The sequence below is a fragment of the Melanostigma gelatinosum genome (genome assembly GCF_949748355.1).
Source record: "Melanostigma gelatinosum genome assembly, chromosome: 8".
In the NCBI taxonomy this organism is placed as follows: Eukaryota; Metazoa; Chordata; class Actinopteri; order Perciformes; family Zoarcidae; genus Melanostigma; species Melanostigma gelatinosum.
Window position 1 is genome coordinate 14751807 of NC_136641.1, and position 22019 is coordinate 14773825.

At 40.0% G+C, this 22019-nt stretch overlaps 2 protein-coding genes across 8 annotated transcripts in view; both read left to right on the forward strand.

Annotated features, from left to right (window-relative positions):
- Positions 1-351: 351 nt before the first annotated feature.
- Positions 352-10137, forward strand: phf8 (PHD finger protein 8). The gene is made up of 22 exons (XM_079274195.1): positions 352-613; positions 1262-1531; positions 1745-1830; positions 1941-2067; positions 2278-2438; positions 2558-2699; positions 2903-3089; positions 3198-3360; positions 3476-3563; positions 3988-4094; positions 4208-4299; positions 5068-5157; positions 5279-5560; positions 5698-5780; positions 5881-6050; positions 6270-6355; positions 6888-7009; positions 7304-7638; positions 7745-7840; positions 7933-8042; positions 8169-8529; positions 8622-10137. Exons 2-22 carry the CDS (start codon positions 1434-1436, stop codon positions 8708-8710), a joined length of 3075 nt encoding a protein of 1024 aa, XP_079130321.1. The 5' UTR covers positions 352-613; positions 1262-1433; the 3' UTR covers positions 8711-10137.
- Positions 10138-11045: 908 nt separating this feature from the next.
- Positions 11046-22019, forward strand: part of huwe1 (HECT, UBA and WWE domain containing E3 ubiquitin protein ligase 1) — a 46431-nt gene continuing 35457 nt past the window's right edge. For 6 of the 7 annotated variants that reach the window (XM_079273845.1, XM_079273843.1, XM_079273849.1 and 3 more), the window contains exons 1-6: positions 11046-11074; positions 13618-13687; positions 18308-18358; positions 18541-18610; positions 20609-20707; positions 21726-21932. In XM_079273845.1, the coding sequence (XP_079129971.1) occupies positions 18566-18610; positions 20609-20707; positions 21726-21932 (351 nt within the window). In that variant the 5' untranslated portion in view covers positions 11046-11074; positions 13618-13687; positions 18308-18358; positions 18541-18565. Of the gene's footprint in view, positions 11075-13617; positions 13688-17067; positions 17149-18307; positions 18359-18540; positions 18611-20608; positions 20708-21725; positions 21933-22019 lie in introns of those variants that run through there. The other variant, XM_079273844.1, reaches the window with a different exon arrangement.

Here is a 22019-nt window from a genome sequence, read left to right on the forward strand (position 1 = left end):
TATATTATACGATACAAATACTCTATTATTGGGTTAAGATAAATAAATCCTGGGATGTAAATTTAATTTAAGATCATGTGAAAGTGATGAATTTATGAATGTACTTGCGTGTTTATGAATTAGTACATTTACTGGCATATTTGTTTAACATTATTATTACAAATAAACCGTTTTTTGCAGGTTAATAATGAAAATCTATGGTAGCGTATTTGACATGTGTCTGCAGCTTTGTTGACGGACAAACGTTGCTCAACGTTTTTTCCTGAATGCAACTCCATATTAGACTTTCTTCAACTTTATTGTTCTTTCAATAGCAGACAGCGACCAACGACCGTCTGACGCTACAGCCTTTGAAATGGCGTTGATGTAGTTCAATACGCCGTTATTTTGTAGTTGTTGTGCCCGTTTTGGTTGCTTCATATTTAAGTTTTCTGGTCAAGTGTAAACTTCTGGACCTGGCCTCTATATTTGGGCATTACGGAATTCATTAACAAAAATTGTGGGAAAGCAAATTGTTTGTAATTACGTTGCATAATAAGGCCGCAGCTACCCCCGACTTTGCGTAGGGATTACAACGGCTTTTGTATGCTTGGCCTACCGCAGCTAGATTTCGGTGAGTTGCTGGCGTTAAATGTCGATGAAGATAACAAACGACACTTCTTTGTTTGGCTTAAATATATGAGCTGTGTTGGGTGCGTTTCCTTCATGTTTGAAAGCTAAATTAATTGCACCAGCTGTTTTCTTTTTGTAAATTAAATTGGACACGTTTCCAATCGCTTAGGTTAACTTCATCGGTAGCTATTATAGCTGACGTTAGCTTACTTGCTAAACACATTAGCACATTAGCTTTGCTAGCAATACAACATTCACGTTGCATAGCGTGTTTACAAACAGTGAGCTAACGTTACGATGGCCAGCTGGCTGCTGTTAACTAGCATTAGTTAGGAGAAGCAAAAATGTTTCTAATAACATCTTGGAGTGAATTAAGAGAATTTTTGCCTCTTCAATAATTTAACGTTATTTGTGGAATAGTGATACTCTTATGATCATTGTTATATTACCGAAACGACTTATTTTTTCAGCCAGTTAAGTTAACTTAACTTAAGTCTTAAGTCGCATCTCAGTTGGCAGAATTAGCTAATGTGTTTCTCAGCACTTAACATTACGGACCAATGAGTTGTCAACGTCAGTTAGTTGCATTAACGAAGTGACTTATGGCAAGATATTAACATTTCTTTTCCTTTTTGTTGTATGTCAACAGGTTTCCAAGTGAATCCTGGTGGACATGTGTATCAGTAAGGGGGATCTGGAAGTGAAGTCAAATACAACAACATTACCCGTGCTTACGTTACATAATTAATACCGAATTTAGTTTGTTAAATAGTCCCTCCCCCCCTGAGTTAGATTTCTTCCCCCACACACAAACACTCAATATGGCATCTGTGCCACTCTACTGCTTGTGTCGCCTTCCATATGATGTGACACGCTTCATGATCGAGTGTGACATTTGTCAAGACTGGTTCCATGGGGGGTAGGTCGTTTTCAGATCAAACACTGCGTTGATCATATTGTTGTCACTGTGTAATTAGATTCAACAATTGCGTTGAGTGAATTATGATGTGGTTATATCTGTTGTCTCAGTTGTGTATTTCTTGTGGGTATAGTTAGTTTTCGACCCACCACAGTTCATTCAGCCATCCTTTATACACGCTCTTTATTTGATATACGAATGTTTTCTGTGTAGCTGTGTTGGAGTGCAGGAGGACAAAGCAGCTGAGATTGACCTGTATCACTGCCCCAACTGTCAGGTCACCCATGGGCCATCTGTCAGTAAGTTACTATTCCTTTCGTACACATTTATTGAATTGTTATGATCTTATTGGTTTACTTTTACATAAAAACAGGTGTTGATCTGTATTCTCTGCCTCTCCTTTTCTTAGTGCGCAAACGCCGCGGAGGCAATAAGCAGACAGATGCTGGTGCTGCTCCAGTAAGAGATCCAATTCGGCCTGTTAAGACAGGCAGCTCTCAGTTTGTTAGGGAGCTACGGAGCCGCACCTTCCCAGGGTTAGTCTCCTCCTGTGAAGGTCACAAGTTTAAACGTATATTTTATATTTATGTTTTTTCACTGACCATCCTCCAACTATTTCTGCTCTTATGTTGGTTGGAGAGCCTATGCCGTCCTGTAACGTAATTGTTAAGCACTCTATTTTGAATAGTTTCTCCCAGCGATCACAATCAAAACGTGTGCATGTGTCTGTTTGTGTTCTACGACAGTGCGGATGAAGTCTTGCTAAAGCCGTCTGGGGCCCAGCTGACCGTTGAGTTCCTGGAAGAGCATTCGTTCAGTGTTCCTGTCATGGTGCTGAGGCGCGATGGCCTAGGCATGACCCTTCCTCCAGCGTCATTCAACGTCAGCGATGTAGAGCACTACATCGGTAAAGTTTTTACTACTTAATTCAAATATATGGATCTGCACTGATTCATGTTAAGGCTAACGTGTATTAGGGACATTCAGGTTTGTTTTCTCAAACTTTTTCTTTTCTTTTTTTTGCAGGTTCAGACAAACAGATTGACGTGATTGATGTGTCTCGCCAATGTGACCTGAAGATGCGGTTGGGAGACTTTGTTGAATACTACAACAGCCCCAACAGAGAGAAATTGCTCAATGTCATCAGCCTGGAGTTCTCTGAGACCAGGTACACAAAGATATACACTTCACTGACCATTCAGTTTGCCATTATGAAGCAGTGTCTTGTTACTCGAGTATAATGTTTACTTCTCCATCTATTCAGTTGCTCTAAAAAAAGAAAGACATGGAAATCCATTGTTTTAAGTGAAGTTGTGTTAGGGTTGAAGTTATGTTTTTGAAGACTAAAGATTATCGCTGGACTTGTTTAAGGCTCTCAAACCTGGTGGAGACTCCAAAGATTGTGAGGAAACTATCATGGGTGGAAAACCTCTGGCCTGAAGAGTCTGTGTTTGAACGCCCTAATGTGCAGAAGTACTGCCTAATGGGAGTGAAGGACAGCTACACAGACTTCCACATTGACTTTGGAGGCACTTCAGTGTGGTACCATGTCCTGAGGGTGAGAACCAAAATGATTTCAATCCTGTTTGTTGAGTTACACTGATTGCAAAACATTTTTTTCTTTTAAAATTTCTTTTTTTAAGAGCTTGTCTCTCTGTCTATTCAGGGCGAGAAAATCTTCTTCCTGATTTCCCCCACTGCAGCCAACTTGGCCCTTTTTGAGCGGTGGAGTTCCTCATCCAACCAGAATGAGATGTTCTTTGGAGACCAAGTTGATATGTGTTACAGGTGCTCTGTCAAACAAGGAAACACCTTGTTCATTCCAACAGGTGAGCTGTAAGGCTTCTGTTTGTTTGGGTCGTTCAGGGTTTCAGCATAGTTGTGATAGTCAAGCAAGTCTGAATCAAATCATGTTTACACTTTTGTCCTTTGTTTTTCTTCCAGGATGGATTCATGCCGTGCTGACTCCAGTGGACTGCGTGGCCTTCGGAGGAAACTTCTTGCATAGTCTCAACATTGAGATGCAGCTACGGTAAGTTTCCATGTAATGTCATTGTGGCCCTTTTTCACTGAAATGTTCTTTGACTGTTATTGACATTCTCACTAGTCTATAAGAGCAAGAAAAGGGCAGCGGGGAGAAATGATTTGGAAACTTTTACTTGCTAATTGTTTGAATGCAGTTACACACTAAAAAGCAGAAAATTAACACTTTGCAGATCCACTTTGCAGAGCCTTTTTGGTGTTCTCTCCCACATCATACTGTAATTTGCTTGATCTTCATGACCTCTCAGACAAACTCAAACATAAATGCTCCAAAGGAACTTTTAGCCCTTAGACTGTTGTCGAATGTTGTTCCTCACTTCTAGTTCCTAAGACTATTGCTGTTGTTAAATCTGCAAGTCTGTGGCAATAACCGCTAATGTCTGACTTTCCCTGTGCTGTGTTATCATTTTTAGGGCATATGAAATAGAGAAGAGATTGAGCACAGCAGAGTTGTTCAGGTTTCCCAACTTTGAGACTGTGTGCTGGTATGTTGGAAAGCATCTTCTTGATACTTTCAGAGGTGAGGGAGTTCAATGAATTTCATAACATACATGTCGTGTGAACTACTTGAGTGGCCTGTGTTTACTGTATGCCATTTAGATATCATTAACCCTGTGCTATTCTGTCTCTCAGGTTTGAGAGAAAACCGCAGACAATCTGCCACTTACCTGGTTCACGGAGCTAAGGCCTTGAATACCGCCTTCCGCACCTGGACCCGTAAAGAGGTTGGCAAAATCTTATCTTGTCTTTTACTTTTTGTACATCACTCTTTCCTCTCTTCCCTCAATGTTTTATTACTTAGTTTATTTTTCCTCCATAACTCATTTTGAAATAGGCATGCTCAGATCTGTTTATTTTGCTTCAGACTGCATGCCAGCTCCAACATTATTATTACACGAAATCATATCTTAATGTAAATCATCACATGAAAGTATTTGATTTGAAAAATGGATAATGCTCATTTTTCATCTCACAGGGCAACATTGAATTGTAACATTATTGGCATTTTGGTAAATACGCTTGTTGACTTTCTGGCTGAGAATAAGAACATTATTACCACGCTCATAGCTGTCCATCAAATGAAGCTACAGCTAGCAGCAGGTTAGCTTAGTTTAGCACAAATAATTCCTACCAAAACCTCTAAAGCTCACTAATTTGTTTGTTTGGTGAGTGTAGAAATGATACGTTATGGTTTTACAGAAGGTTATTTGTCTGACTGTTTTTTATTTTACACAATCAAGCTATAACGTGTTTATTAGTGAGCTTTGGAAGTGTTGGGAGGCAGAATTTGTTCCCATTTCTCCGAGCCGCACTAGCTGTTTCTTGTTTCCAGTCTTTGTGCTAAGCTAACCGGCTGCTGGCTGTAGCTACAGCGAACTGATATGAGAATGATATTGAACTCAATTTAAAATGCCTTGTTTTGTTCACAATAATATTAGATAGAACTGCAACATATTGTGTGAGATGACTGATTGTTGTCTTCCTACACTCAGGCTTTAGCAGATCATGAAGTGGAGATTCCAGAAACCATCAACACTCAGACGCTAGTGAAGGACCTGGCCAAGGAGATTCGTCTGGTTGAGGTAAGTGGTAGAATAATTGAAATTTTGTGCATATTTTTAGTTTTGTTTTGTGAATGTGTTTATACAAATACTATTATTACTTTTTAGTTTTTACTCACTAGACGGTTCTCTCTCTCAATAGGACATCTTCCAGCAAAACATTGGCCGCACTGGACCTCAGTTTCCTGGTTCGCCACTCTCCAAAGCTCCTCTGACCACCTCTCAGAATTCAGTACGCCCCCCTGGAAAAAAGAAAGGATCCAAGCCCAAGGAGATGATGGGGGATCTCGAGCCCCCAGTAACCAAGAAGAAGGGTCAGAAGGGGCTACTTAAGGCAGAAGCAGGAGAAATTGACCTCATTGAGATCCACACCAAACATACACTCAAAAAATGTCAACATGGAAAGTCCAAAAACAAGAACAAGGTACGCCATTTGCAGACAGAAACATCCCCAAATGCTTTTGAAATTGAACAAATGGAATGGGAATGCTTATCCAGTATTTATTTTGGCTCGACTGTTTCATCCTCATATTTTCTTACAATTCGTATCCGTCTTTCCAGCTGGACTTGCCTTTAGATGAGTTTAAAGGGAAGCTAAATAAAAGCAAGCTGAAACTTGTGCTGACCAATGGAAAACTCAAAGGGTAAGAAGCTTTGCAGCCATTTGGTGTGTTTCTATTACTTTTGTGGTCTTATGGTTTTTAAAAGGTTTTTGTTCTTACCTGCTGATCCTTTTGGTTTTAGTAAGAAGGACGGCAGCAGTAATGGTGCAGGAAGGGCGGGAAAGTACAAACATCTGGCCATGGAGGGATCCAGTCCGTCGGACTTGGAGTCCGAGGACGAGCTGCAGATTGACGAGACCCCTCCGCCACGACGCAAGCCTGCAGGACCGAGCAAGAAAAAGAAACTAAGCGGTGAGACTTTGACTTTAAACAAGAGTTTTATGAATGCTTAAAGTAATGTTGAAGCTTTTGTAGGGGCATATATTCGTTTACCCACCAGTAAAGTCGATGTGAGATCAGTATAGCTATTTAAACACTTAGTGTTTGCTAGATGTAGAACCTAATATTAAGTAGTTAGGTTACAGCAGCATGGTAGCTTTAAAACCACACTGTGTTAAAATTGTCTTTCAGGTCTTCCGAGGAAGCTGCCCAGAGCTAAACCCTGCTCTGACCCCAATCGCATCCGGGAGCCAGGAGAGGTAGACTTTGACATTGAGGTGAGATTTTTATGGATACACAAATCACATTTTCTGTAGCCAGTTGTGAATGCCATCGTTAAGCTGTTGTAGCCTGTATCAGCAAATCAGCCCCTGAAGAAAAGATTGACTCCACACAGGCCATTGCAGGATACAGCTGGAAGGAATCTGTGATTGTGACTACATTATAGCTTTAAGTTTAGATTCGTTATGCATTTCATACCAAACATAGCAGGTTCTACTGCCGAGCTTAGCATCTATCGTGTCACAGCTCATCACAGATTATGTTGGTTACATTCTTGTTGCTTGCTTGTATTCACTTTACATTTATGTTTTTCATTGAGTCAACATAGACTCTTTCCTCTGTCCCAACGAAATAAAGTTTACCGCATAATAATCAGTGATCAACTGTAGAAATGTGACCAGAATGAAAGACTATTTACATGTTTCCGTGCGTTTGTTATGACACATGCCATGCATTATCCACCAGAACATTATTTCTTACAGCACTAGTTCAATACTAACAATAGCATGTGTATGCATGTGGCTTCAGGAGGATTACACCACAGATGAAGAAGCACTAGCCGCCCACGGGGTAAAGGGTGGCGCAGGGGGCATTCTGGACTTATTGAAGGCCAGCAAGCAAGTGGCAGGCTTGGACTCTGCAACACTCAGGTTAGAACTCTTTTATTATTGTCTTTATTGAACTCTCAAATTCAGGAAGTCTTTGATGGTATCTTAGAAGTTCCTCGGTGTTTGAAGCTATATATCTGTAGCACACTTCCTTAACTGTGGATACCTGCGACAAGAGCAATAGTTTATATTAAATGCCTCGCTGTGTTGTTGCAAGAATCCCAATAACCTTTGAAACTTTACCAGTTCACATATTTGCAATGGCTCTGATACTATGCTGTGGTTAGGAGGTTATTCTTGAGATGCTGAGTGATTGCTCAACTCTGTCCTTCTCAGTGAGGAAGCCCCAGCCTCTCCCAGTACTCGTGATGCCATACAGGGTATGCTGTCCATGGCCAACCCCCCTTCCTCGTCCTCATCTTCCTCCTCCTCTTCATCTCCCCTATCCATTTCTGGAGGCCTGACCGAAGGATTAGGGGTGGTCAAGGAAAAGGGTGGCAAGGCTGTATGGGTGACTGGAGGGGTCAAAAAGACAAGAACTCCTGAGAAGAAACCTGTCATCCAGCGGCCGGGGAAACGGCCAATCAAACGGCCAGCCCGTCACATCAGTGACGAGGACAGTCCAGACGAGCAAGAGGCTCTGGGAACCTGTTTTAAAGATTCAGAATATGGTGAGCGAGCAATACACTCAATGACTAAAACCTGCTGCCGTGCAAATCAATGATAGTCAGAGCACTCAGTCATTGCTTAATTGTGGTAATCCATTCTTTGTTTAAGTTTACCCGTCCTTGGAGTCTGATGAGGAGGACCGTGCTAACAAGGCTAAGATGAAGAAGAAGAAAAACTGGGATGACACACCTTGGAGCCCAAAAGGTACCTGACCTTGAACATATTGGCTAAGACGGAACTTAGTGCTTTTTAGCTCTCTGAGCGTTAATCTCTTAACAATGTGTTTTCATTTATAGCCAGGGTGATGCCCACCCTACCTAAACAGGACCGACCAGCCAGGGAAGGGGCTAGAGTCGCATCTGTAGAAACCGGACTTGCCGCAGCTTCTGCCAAACTGGCACAACAAGTGAGTTGGGAAACAAAGCGAATTGGTCTTTGAAGTCTGTGCCCAGTGAATATTGTGGAGTAGAGGCATCTTGCGATAAAAGAAAATTACTTTTGATTCTTTTTTTTATTTTTTATTATAAACTAGGAGCAGCAAAAGCCTGCAAGAAGGAAGTATACCAAAAAGCAGCGTCCTCCAGCTCCTGTAGCCCCTCCCCCCCCTGTTCAGACTGAGCCAGCCCCACCCTCACCCCCACCTGCTCCAGAGACTGCAGCAGACTTCAGCCCAGACAGGAGGATGGATTATTACTCTGCAAGTCTGCAGGACCACGAATACACTGCAGGGCCAGGACCATTTGGCCCTGGAGGCCCTAGAGGCAGTGGAGCCATGGCCCCTGGTGTATTCCTCACTTCACGCCGACCCTCACTTTCTCCACAGAACAGCAGCTCTCACTCTGGTACATCCCCTGCAGGTTTAGCCAGCCAAGGCACAACAGGAGTTGGCCAAGGTAAGCATAACTGTAAAGCATTGACAGCATCATTTCATATCTCTGTGGTGGCATTTTTTCTCATGTATTTTCCCCTTTCACTTTTATTTTAGGGAAACGTCCAAAGAAAGGACTTGCAACTGCAAAACAGAGACTTGGAAAAATATTGAAAATACATCGTAATGGCAAACTTCTCTTGTGAGAGATGTTGGAAAAGTTGCTGAAAACTTAAAAGTGGGAATGAAGAAAAAGGCTTTTGTGAAGTAGGTCTTAAATAAATAGAGATAGTGATCTATATTTTGTATTCTATATAAATGTGTTTCCTGTTTTCAGCTGTTCTTGAACCTCACTATATCTTGTCTTGTACACCATTTACTCTGCCCATTTATCCATATCTGCTAAAAAGGTATTTCAGAAGTTTATGTGTGACTTTAAAGAAATGGTAAGTACGGTACCTCTTTATGATCACGTGCCATTTGACGTTGGAAATTGTGACGCACATTTCAAAATGTAGGTGGACTTAGATTTAACTAGCATGATAAATTTACAAAACCCAATTATTTCTTTTATTTAGGTAATTTTTAGTGGTTCTATTGATGCAAAGACATGCTGTCCATCATACATTTCAAAAAGGGAAAGAAAAACAACACAGTTTCTAGTCTGGTAAAATGTAATGCTTTTTTTTTTCACACACTTTTTGTCTGATTACAGGATCTCAATCTTGACACAAAATAAACAGTTGTGCAAACATCCAGTGTCTGCAAATGGTCAACAGCACCTAAAATGCTACAAGCATAACTTATTTTTGAGGGATTTGTCAAGATGTTTGTACAACTCATTTTCCTCCATAAACTGCAGCGCTACACATGAAGTTCAAAGCACTCAACTGATGCCATGAGTAACGTCATACAGTTCTATTTATTGTGATCCTATTTATTTTAACATCGCTCAGCTTGTTTTAACAAGGTATGCTTTACCACGTCTTGGTCCCTACTTTAATTATTTTCAACCACTTAATACCTGTACAAAAATTGTATTCATTGCTTTGTTGTTTTTGTTTTTTACAGTTTGTTGTCACTGTAAATATTTGTAATATTTGTAATTTATATAGCTACATTGGAAGAGCAGAACAACTTTATGCGATGAAGACTAGTTTCCTGCCATAATTTGTACCCCAAGTTTTGGCAGCAACCTTGGGCCACATCTTTACACGGAATGCACTGGTTCTAAAATGTCAGCAGAAGTGTAGATTTAACTGTGTGAGAACATTGTGATGGTGCAGGACATGAGTTGATATGTAAATATCTGTTGTAATTTAAGTTCTTTTATAGTTCAAACTATTTGAAATGTTTCTTAACATACCTTGTACATGATACATTGCTCTATTTGGAAAATATCTGAAATAGTTTTTTTTTTATATTTGTACGCAGTTATTGTCTTGCTGCTTAGTTTGTCATGCTGTCTTGTCAGTGTAACAGTGAAAATGTTCTGGAAAAAATGCCCTTGTTTAATTTCATTCATAAAGTTTATTTTTATTTTTATTAACTGATTTTCACTCTTGTGTTGGTGTGTACTGTGTGTTATCAACATGATGTGTTTCAATACAACCTGGAAAAGATAAAATATACATTGGGCAAAATTTCATTTTTTCATTGATTTTATTTTAGGACGACCAAATCAGTATCTACTGTCTATCTACTACTACTAGTACCACTACTACTTTCTAATCTACTGGAGAACTTTGTTTTCATTGCAGTCACCAACAAGTGGGATTACGGTAATTAGTGGAATATATTGGAAAGTTGTCATTAAGACACTTAAGTTTCAGGGGCGACCCTGGCTTACTGGGTAGAGAGGGTGGTCTGCCAACCGAAAGGTCACCGGTTCGGTCCTCAGCTGCACCGTGTCCTGTGTCGAAGTGTCCCTGAGCAACACACTGTACCCCTAACTGCTCCCCGGGCGCCTGTCATTGGCAGCCCACTGCTCCCTATATATACAGGGATGGGTCAAATGCAGAGAATAATTTCCCCACTGTGGGACTAATAAAGGAATGCTTCTTCTTCTTAATATTGTGTTGTATTAAACACATGATTTTCTTTCAAATTGATATAATTAAGCCACTTCAGATTTTACTAGTGGCGCCTACAGTTTTTCCTCAGTTTTTTTTTTTTGTACAAACTATTGTACAATTACTTTCACATTTAAAAAATATTTTCATTGCTCAACTTTCCCAGTCCAAGTAGGGGTTAAATGCATTTGTTATATATATATATATATATAAAAATGTCCAGTCTTTATTTCCTAATTGTCAGTGAGTTTGAATACACCGTCATATTAAACTGAATTAAAATATATTGTCATAAAACTCCGCTTTCGTGTGCATGTCTAATCAGAAGGTTGAGGCTGTAAATACCAGTAATAAGGCCGTATGCCCGCTTTCAAACCCAGACCCACTGGGTTACAAGGGAGTGCCCTGGGTAAACGCAGCAGCAGGTATTCTCGCGAGATCCAAATTGCCCTACCACTCTAGTGCAAGATGGAGAAGCAAATGTAACACGCATTCGAGGTAAGCAGAAAGAATAATTCCATAGTATTGCCATGGTTTTTTAGCTAACTGGTGGCATACATTTATCTTCCTTAATAACTGCAATCGATGTTTCTCAACCGTCACTCCTATCCGAGACTACAAAACTAGTGTATTTTACGGCTAAACTACGGATCCTCTGCTACGTAAACCGCCATTTTTAATTTAGCCATGATCCCACTGATAGAGCATTGTGCGGAGCTCACACTGCTAGCTAGCTAGTTAGCTCGCGCGAAACCCGCAAACATACACGCCACACGCAGACATACTCGTGTTTACGGTGTGTGAGTATGTGCCGCTCTGTTCAACTTGAAGTGTAACTGGTACCCCTGTTCAATGGCTACCCCCTTTCATCGGGAATGATGATACAATTAACCGGTGAGAGTCAAAATGTGTGTTGGGTTATTTGACTTTTCGTAATCTGCTAGCGTAAACGTTAGCCGTTAGAGCCGAAGTAACTAACGTTACCTAACTAGCGTTACCTAACTAAGTTAACAGCTAACTAGCGTTAGCTGTAATGAAACTAGCGTTAGCTGTTAACTTTGCTGACGTTTGCGCCACCATTGACTTAACCGTAACTGCGTAACGTTCGGTCGCTTCTTTAACAATATTGGCAGGCAATGTGAGTGGATTTTACATGGTTACAACTATCCTCACGTTTGCGTACTGGGGAGTGATAAACGAGTTAATGTAGTTAGCTAATGGTACATAAACTAAGGCACTATCCACGGCCATTAACGCCACTGTATTGTATAATGCAGATGATCAAACCTGTTCACAACGTCAGTGTTAACGTTAATGCAGCGTTGTTTGTAGATGTAATGTTCAGGGAGATGTCGTAAATTAAGTGATAGTCAAATATACTTACAACCACGAACGCAGATCAAATTTACATGTCTTTGAAAGCAAGTTGTGATGCCTTTCCGTTAACAGCCAAGATGATTTTAATATAAACTTAATAAAGTGAACATGTCCCTTTTGGTTCTTGGCGACCATGGGTGACATGGTTTTTATTTGTCCTTGTATGACAGGGTTGCACAACGACATTTAGACAAACTATATTACATATGGAGGATGGAGAATGAGTTAAGTAGTCTCTCAGCCAGAGAAAATAAGCTGTTTTGAAGTCTTGTGGTTCGGTAGCTAATACTTTTGCATCTCTTTCCAGCGAGGTGAACAGGTTGTGGCTGGGTTTTGTCTTTTAATATCCCCGTAGCTCTTTGCAGGCTCCTCTTCTCACCAATATCACTGATGCTCAGTAGATGTGTGCCAATTAAGTTCTGGGTGGTTTTGATCACGCGCTGTAGAGCCCTCCTGTGCTGTGCCGTACACATCCAATGCCAGTTTGTAATGTTGGCAGTCAGGATGCTTTCTATTGCTCCTCTGTAAAAGTTGACCTGAACTTGATGCAGGAATTTTGCCTCCTTAACTTTCCTTAAGAAATACAGCCATTTATTAGCTTTCTTCCCTGGGATGGAGGTGTGTGATGACCATGTCAGGTTGTTTGTGATGCTGATTCCCAAAAACGTAAAGCTGCTAACTTGCTCCGTTGATGTAGACGGGTGTGCAACTTCGCCTCCTTTTTTTCTCAAATCAACAATCGGCTCCTTGGTTTTACTGACATTGAGCAGTAGGTTTATCTCTGAGCACCACTCTGCAAGGATGTTGATTTCCTCTCAATAAGAAGTCTCATCGGTGTTTGTAATCCGGCCGATGGCGGTAGGGTCATCTGCAAATGTCACAACAGAGTTGTCTTCATGTTTGTGGTGAGTTGACGACAAGAGGAGTGAACTTGTGGCAGAGAGTGCTGCATTGATTTATTCTGTGAACAATGGCTGAGTTTATTAATTCATACCAGTCCTTGGTAGCTGGCACTGAAGTTGATCTTCTGGTGACCAGAGGTTAACTTTAAAGCTCAGGCAGCTGAGAAGTGGACCTGAAAATGTATGAGCATATACAACACATTTGGGGCACCTTAGTTAACTTGCATAGAGTCATACTATATATGTTGTGATTTTAATCCTAGGTTTGAAAGAAGATAGTCGCATGCTTGCAGCCAAGATGCAAAAAACGATTAAAATGTACCCGCATTTAGACATGTCGGCCTTCTTCAGGGTGTTGAGGTGATATTATGCAGTCATTCATGTTCCAGACAATTTAGTGATGGTGTTGACCTACAATTCAGAATGCCTGTTGTATCAAATGAAGCAGTTGGTCATTTATAACGACACATGCAGACTATTAGAATTGTTTTTATTGTCCCAACTAAGGCATGTACATGCACAGCAAAAACAAGTCTGAGTTGGGATTTGAACGTGTCAATGGCAGGAAAAAGTCAAACAGTTAAAATAGTTTTAATATACTGGTAAACATCAGGAAAAATGATTGTTAAACAGTATGTAACTGATGACAAGACAACATTTAGCAGTTTTAATAGAGCTCTGCTTCCCGCTGGCAGTAAAAGTGCCAATAATCAAGCTGCTTGATTTTTCTTTCATATCTGATTTGAGTGTTTGTGTTTCCAGATTGTTGTAAGAAACTGAAAAGCAAGCCAAGGATGAGAGTGGTGGAGTCATTGAACCGAAGCCGTTTCTGGTATGTACTGCTAGCTAATTTACTAGATTGACTAAAACTGTTCTGGTGAAATGCATGCATTTTTTCCACACAGGAAGTAGCAGTGAAATGAGGTATATCAATCATTTTGTTCAGTAAACTGCCTGATGTTATTTGAATTCCTTAATAATAATAATAATAATAATAATAATAATAATAATAATAATAATGATGATGATGATGAAGGATTTTGTAGCTTCTCAGGGACATTTTATTTTAATTTTTGAATATTATACTATCTGAGAGTAACAAAGAAACAATCTTGAAAAGATGTTTATTTTTTACAGAAACACAACTAGTATCCCTAAATATTCATCAATCTTTATTTCAGTAACCTAGAGTGCAGTTTAGTTTTGCACACCTACCAGTATACATGACAATGTCAATTTTTTGACAAGCCAATATCAGTTAATATTGCAGCATTGTCTCTTAAGAACAAGGCAATCATTCCTTGCGATAATCCATAGATGTTGTGAAGAGTATTGAGTGGGTTTACATCTTCTGTACTGTATAATGATAAAGCAAGGAATCTTTGTCTGTGTGTCCTTCGCATATCTTGAGAATCTGGTGCGATTTAGACAAGTAGAGTATTAATAAAGTGTTCTGTTTAGCGTGGGGGCTTCGGAGTCCAGCTTGTCGTGCTCACCGGGCAGACCGCAGCTCAATGGGTGCTTTTCAATATGATAACTTATGCTTCATCACGTTCTTGTTCCGTCTGCAATCATGGAGGATCTTCCAATCCATTGACTGTCCCTTGAAGGGACGAGGGCAGAGGAGGCTTCTAGAAGAGAGAGCAAGGAAACACCGGTCTATCCTTTGTGGAAGTCTTCTTGGCACATAAAAGAGGCGTGACACACAGCGGGAATAATTTCAACACAGGCAGGACTCTAAAAATTGAACTGTATTCATAGGTTGCAGTTATTTAAGATGATCAAATACATGATCAAACTTTCTGCCATTTGTGTAGCGCTGTTCTAAACACATTCCTCTGTGACATTTCACCTTGAATGTATGCCACATCCAATTCAACTGCTATAATCATGACATGATTTTTACAAATATAAACAGCTGTCAGATTATTATATAAATAACAACATTCAACTTTGTATTTCATGTTGTCATATAGATAGACATGAGTGTGTATAATATATATTTATATGTGTATTTATTTTTCATAACCACATTTATACTCGGACAGAAATCGTAAAGAGGTTATTAAATACAGCAGCAACACAATAATGGACAGATGATGTAGCTGTGACACACATCCTATTTACTCGACGTCTTAAAATGGCGGCAGCGAGGCAACGATTGCTCATTTAGTTAAGGGATCAGGGCCTCAACTCCTCTCTTCCTCGCCTTCTCTGCTCAATCTCTTGTTTGTGAATAAGACGTGAATCAAGGACACATGCTAGCATTTTGAAAATAACCCATTGACTGTAGTTCACTTTACAGTCAAATTATTAGTCACTTCACTTTGGAGTCAACATGAGCAGATCGCCAACTGGAGGTAGAATCGAACCAGAGTGTATTTCACTTGTGTGACTGCGAGTAAGTTGGGACTATAGTGTGTATTTTCCTGGTGTATGACTTGATACTAGCTTATAACTAATAATATTACTGCCAGCAAAATACCACCGCTCCTTAAATCCTCTGCTCTACGTTATAACCTCGCCGGTTATGTCAAAACAAGTGACTAATATGCCTATTTGGAAATAACCTCCACTAAGTGTATATTTCAGATGTTCCTGACTTAACAGTGACTTTTGGTTGAGTAATAACTTAATAGAGAGCGGCATTATCAACACAATGTACTTGCATTCACTATACATCTGTTCAAGGTGGAGCTTTTAATTCTAATATGACGCTAGATAGTTGCCTTATGTTTGAATTGTTACATTGTGTGAGTCAAATTTGTGTCTGCAAAGCCACCAGTAAAATAGTTGTGCGCTTAATGTACTACTACAATGTTTTCCTCTGAAGCAGAAGTACACAGTAGGTAGTAGATCATCATTATAAACATCATTATAAATCTACAGTGCTTTTAGTTGGGGGCCCCAGACAGTTGCCTACCTTGTCCAGTGGTAAAGTCTCGGCTGTGTGACGGAACTATTTCACGGCAGGTGTATTGCTCAGGACCCGAGGAAGTCTGTAGTTGTTTGTTTGACGGTTTCTCGAGAAAGCTGTAAGCAGCAACACAAGTGAATGAAGGAATTATTAGGAACAAAATTAAATATTACCAAAAGCGTCTGTTGTTTCAAAATAAATTGGTGTCAACTTTGGTGTTTCATTTAAGAGACTGTCTGCTAAATAAAAATGCAGCTGAGTTCTGGATGTATTGAGAAAGTTTGCTTATATCCAGGTCTTTAATGTCTTTTAAGGCACTTTGGGGTGATGGATTTGGTGGAGATGTAGAGCTGGGTGTCGGCATAGCGGTGGGAATTGAGACCATGGTGGCGTATGAAGAGGATGGGACCAAGTACCGAACTTTAGGGGACACCTTGAGAGACAAGGGGCTGGGTCAGACTTTAATGTATTGATACTAATGAACTAGAGGTATAATTTGAACATGTACTGCAGGGAAGGTACTGTTCTGGAAATTGTATCTTGAGATTTGATGGAATTTACAATGCTAATAATGCTAGTAGGTTAATATGAAAAAAACATTTATCGACTGAACTAACTCAAGAATTATCAGCATTTAAGTTAATCAGTGGTTAGCTTTAATCGGCTGACGTTAAAAGAAACTAGGGTCCTGAATTCCTCTTTTTTCAGTGTTAGCTGGTTTAGTCATAACCAAATGTGCTTCTGATTTTATTAAAATATGGTCTCAAAATGTACTCTTTAGTATTGATGCATGGATAATGCAGCTGTGGTGATACTTTGTTTCGAGAAGTCAGTATTTTTGGTTCACTGTTAACAATCAAGTGAGGTTGACAGTTCTGTACCTGATGGATTTAGATGAAAATCACTTTCAATCTCGTGTTTTTGGTCGTTTGCTGTGGATGTTCTCATTTGGAGACCTCTGTTGATCTTGAATGTTAAGGATCGCATACAATATGCAGGTAATGCGTTACACATAGGGTCGATGGACTTATATTAACATGCACCGCATCGATGAACAGTGGCCACTCAGTCCGTGCCGGAACGTTACTCACTTTTTGCACACTACCCAGAGTCATGATGACTGTGCCTATGTGCTATGGAAACAAGCGCGGATACTCTAAAGAAATGTCTTCATCCGTCCGTTGCTTTATTTTTCAGAGTATGTAGCCGGTAGTCAATTTGCCAGAACGAAAACTGAAAGACAAACTCGCAGTGTCACGTTAGACCCTTCCGGCCATCATTCAGCGAGTTATTACGCGTTTCTGCTCGCTATTCAACTAATGGTAGCTAGCTTGCTAGCTAGCGCGTGCTACGACCATCTAGCCGAGGAAACCCGGGTAAGAGCCGTAACTAAGTAGCGCTACCTGGTTACCCGTACTTGACTAACAACCATTTTAGTGTCGCTGATCACCGAGCGGTGTTTACAGTTTCGTTTTTACTTGGAGCGGCGATGTTGCGGGAGTGGGGAGTGCGGGCTTCATTTGCGGCCTACGCAGCCCCGACCTAAATTAGTCAAGAGTCGGGTCAGGACAGCATGGTGGATTTGTTAGATCTGAATTGACAGCTCTGGCACATATGGCTAACATTGCTTGCTTTTTGGCTATCTACATTTTACATGTTTGACGCTGATTACACATATGACTTGTTTGTGACTTGGCTGACTTTTTTTTTTGGTATTGGTGGTATTCAAATGCTTTAAAGTATTTCTAAAAGGGATCGTTTGCTAACGCCACCGGTAGCTCACAGCTAGCTGGTCACGGGCTAACATAAATTCCGTAGCAAACGTTTAACTGACCAATTTCTTCGGTACGTTGATCTTCCCACTGTCTGGTTTTTCCAGACGTGTTGCCAACACAGTCGCCAAGCAAACCAATGCAGTTTGTGACTAACTACAGTCCAACGTGTGTGTAATGACTTGTTAACGAATGGGTAAATAACGTTATGCTGTTAGCCAGGGTGACGTTGGCTGGAACTTAAAGCGTCAAGTCACTCTATTTGATGCATCTGTTTTATTGAGATATCACTTGAATAAGAGTGAAGTACAAGAAACGTTAGTCAAACGTTGTAGGACGTTAAGTAGGGCCCAGCCTGATTTAATTAACTTTGTGTGGTATGTTGCTAGTTAGCCACGAGCTATTGGTCTGCTTTGTGGTGTTCAGAACTTGCTAACTTAATCAAATTATGTATGATTATCACATTTTAATTAATAATTATAATGTATTATTGTTATTAATATGATTATTGATAATAATCAGTTATTTGTGCTCTGCAACATACATTTAAAGGAAATACCCATATCCACTACCCTTGCGTATTAGTTGAGTGCTTTGAAAAAAATAATTTATTGGAATTAACTGACTTCTGTATGTGTGTATACTTATGCTAAGGGTGAGAGAATCCTTTCTTGATATTGATGAATCTTTGAAACTATTGTACATGTTTTTATAATGTGGTATGTGGGACACTGTTTATAGTTTTATTTCTATCATTTTACAGATAACGTGACTGGAACATGGTGTTAAGTGGGTACTGCCAAATTCATTCTCTGTAAGTATAATTCATGTTGTTCACACATCTAGAGTTATCAATGCTAAATATGAATGTCTCATTGGTTTTACAATTGTTAGATTTTTAAATCAATATTTGGCTTGTTTACAAATTATGTAAATAACGCATTGAAATTCAGGATCACATGGTGTTTTCTGATGTACATGGACATTTCTCAACAGGAGCATCAAATAGAGATTATCGACAATGAAGGTAGACAGAAGCAAGTTAAAGAAAACTCCTACTGAAGCTGTGAGTATGCTTAGAGCTTGCTGTGTGGCCACCATCAAGCCTCACCATCATTTCAATAGAGTTGGGATACCCAAGCCGAGCTTTACTATGATCAAATGTGATAGGAAACCATAATGGGGGCACAATCCAAGGGATTTTCTGTACAACAGGGGAGTTTAATAAAAGGCATATGGTGAAGGTTTGATATTTGCATTAACGGCAGTAGCATCACCTGCATCTCTTCATGTAACCAGTCAACTGTGGCTGCTTCTTTTACCATTCGTCCTTTGCAAAATGATGTGCTGACCAATAAATCACTAAAAACTAGAGATGCACAAATTGATTGGCTGCTGATGGAAATGGCTGGTTTTCAGCTCAGCCATGATCTGTGACTTGGTAATTGGTTAAATAGTTCAGATTTTTTGCTGGAAACATTTACACATATGCACACTGCGGCACAGACAGTAACGTCACAGCCAAACACACAAGATGTTATCGTTGTGAAAGTTTCTCAGAGTGAAAAATGATTAAAGTTTGCTTTTCTTTACGACTGCAAGTCCAAAATAAGGTGGAGGAACAACCTTAAAACATTGGAACAACTAACTTAATCAGTCGCTTTATCATATTGTAATTCATTCCATATGTGCTGCCAAGAGTATTCGCAGTGCATGTCTGCCGACAGCACAGGGTCTTTCCCTAGCGCAGTCCTGCTTATAACAGAGCTGAAGAGCTATCGTTAACAGAGATTGCATTGACTTGCATTATGCTGCTTTCAAGCTCTATACAGTAAAATTGAGTATTGGGCTAAGTTATGTTCTAATCTAGTTTATGGCGAGAAAGAAAAGGAAATGTTTTCACAGCAATATAAAATGGGTAGTGGAGGGGATTATGACCTGTAAAACCGCCTAACATTAAATGTAGCTCTAACTTATAATGTATAATTAAAACTACTATTTCCAGGATTTTTTAAAGCAAAGATTTAAACAACACAATCATTTGATTGTGTGTCTTCATGCAACAAACCACTATAGATGACAATAACCAAGCATTTTCTATGGTGTACAATGACGTCCTGAAGTTAGTTTGCAGCCCTGCTGTCAATTATGGTTCTTAGAAAGAAATGTGAATCAGCTTTACTGGCCATGTATGCATACACATACAAGGAATTTGACTCCGTGTTTTTAATCAAATTGGAATCAGCAGGTCAGACTTTTAATGAAAAAAAAGGCAATCTGTGCATCTCTGCTGAAGGCAAGGATTATGCAGTCAGTTGTTAACCTTGGTGACAATAAGGTTGCACTTCCTATTTGTGCTTCACAATAAACGTCATAGCAGTGGTATGCATTTAAGCAGCAGCAGGACATTTTCACTGTGGCTAGCAGTAACGCAGGTCTTACACGTCTGAGATTATGTTAAATGAGAACAAATCCCAAAACTGTAAAGCCTCGGTTATACATTCGACAGTCGCAGGGACATGAGCTGACGAGGAAACCCGTGGATCTTATATACTCTGTGCAGGATTGTCCTAGTGGAAAACCGCCGTTCTCCATTTTTCTTCATGCATTTGCATAGTGCAAAATGTTGGCTATGCAAGGATTTGCAAAAAACCTGCCACACAGAACCCCTACAAAGCATCGTGTCTGATGGTGTGGCATCACTTTGGCGACCCTCCCGAATGCTGCAAGCATAACTCAATCTTAATGTTTCTCTCTGTTATGCTGCCGGTATGCTTAATCAGAACTGCTTGTTGGATGGTTGACCGTGTTGAGTAAACCATTATAGTGCAGTGACACAGTTTAGGGCAGAGATGGTCATAGTTTTGTCCTGCTCATACGTGGTACAAAAACAGCGGTATTACAGGTCAGCACCTTTCGCCCCTTCTTTAAGTACACAGAAGAAATGCAGGTTTTTGTGTCTCGCTAATGTATGCTATACTGTGCTATGCTAGTAGAAAAGAGCCATTGGAGGTCCGTGCACTCACTTCTGACTAACCATTTTATGCCTCTTCTGAACCAACAGCCTGCCGACTGCAGGATACTTATAGAGAAGCTCAAGGCATGCAGTGATGCGCAACTGCTGGTTGAACTGCAGCACATCAAGACCTGGAATATTGGCAAGGTAAGCCCCAAAGAAAACGGGAAGAGGCACCATCCTCTGTCTTTTCTTTTGGAACCCCGTCCATTCCCACCAGTCAATGATTGTGTGGAATATCACAGACATAAAATGCGTATTTCAGGAATCTGACAGGAATTGGGACACGTCTTAGACTGTGTCTGCACTAAACCATAATTTCTTTAAAAAATAGTGCCTTCATTAAAATTTTTAAGACGTTAGTTTTTCTAGATTGTTTTTCAAAGAAAAAAAAATAGAGAAACGGCCAAATCTCTTACTGTCAGTTGCACTGCATATCATTATTTTTAAGCTTGTACATCCTCTTTACAAAAACATGAATAGATACAGATGTTTATATTCATGACAAGTCAGATTAATGACAACATCTTTGCTGTGTGATCGGCTGTATCGACATTTAAAATGAGAAGACCACAGGGTAAGCAAGATATGAATTAAAGTACCCCCCCAAAATGCTTTGGCGTGAATGGAGTGCTGAAAAATACATATTTTTAACTGGTTTAATGTGGATGTACTCTTGGACTGCTTGCTCACCAGGATGCCTTGGTTGTTCAAACGGTAATTACTATTCCCCTGTTGGTATGAGCATTTGCTCCACCAGAAAGCCTAAAAAGTAAAGAATAAGACGGTCAATGGCAAGAGCAGGTATCCAGTGAGTGCAGAGAGTAGGAAAGCAAATGTCAACACCACCCTTGATATAAACAGATTGTTTAAACTTCTCTTGGAGGCTGGTTTTCAGCAGTTTTATTTGGACATTGTTTCCACATTTCCCAGATGTAAAAACTTTTGACTATAACCACTTGATGAGCTAAAAAAAAACACAAATCCAAACAAGAAAACAAGCACACTAAGGAATATAATGTTAAATGTCATTTAACATCAGGTTTATTTGGGAGATCTGTTGTATGCTTGTATCAAGAGTTCAACCATTCCAAATACTTGTTGTATTCAGAAAGCAGTCCCCTGTGATATTTTACCGTTACTGAAGATGATTTGTCTTCAACAGTGTGAGCTGTACCACTGGGTGGATCTACTGGACCGCTTTGATGGCATCCTGTGTGATGCAGGCCAGACAGTGGAGAACATGTCATGGCTGCTGGTGTGTGACCGTCCCGATAATGGACAGCTCAAAGCCCTGCTTTTGGCAGTTCTCAACTTCACGGCCCTGCTCATTGAGTATAGCTTCTCTAGGCACCTCTACAGCTCCATAGAGGTAGGCATGAACCTAGTACACTCTGGACCACTACTGTTTTTTTCTGGAAAAAGTAAAGCAGCTCACTAACTTTAACCCTCTTTCATC

Bases quoted from the DNA above. Each gene is read 5' to 3' on its own strand.
- phf8 (XM_079274195.1), top strand. From the start codon at position 1,434: ATGGCATCTGTGCCACTCTACTGCTTGTGTCGCCTTCCATATGATGTG. The intron at 2,439-2,557 runs GTAAAGTTTTTA...TTTTTTTTGCAG, and splicing joins CGATGTAGAGCACTACATCG to GTTCAGACAAACAGATTGAC. The intron at 5,561-5,697 runs GTACGCCATTTG...CCGTCTTTCCAG, and splicing joins AGTCCAAAAACAAGAACAAG to CTGGACTTGCCTTTAGATGA.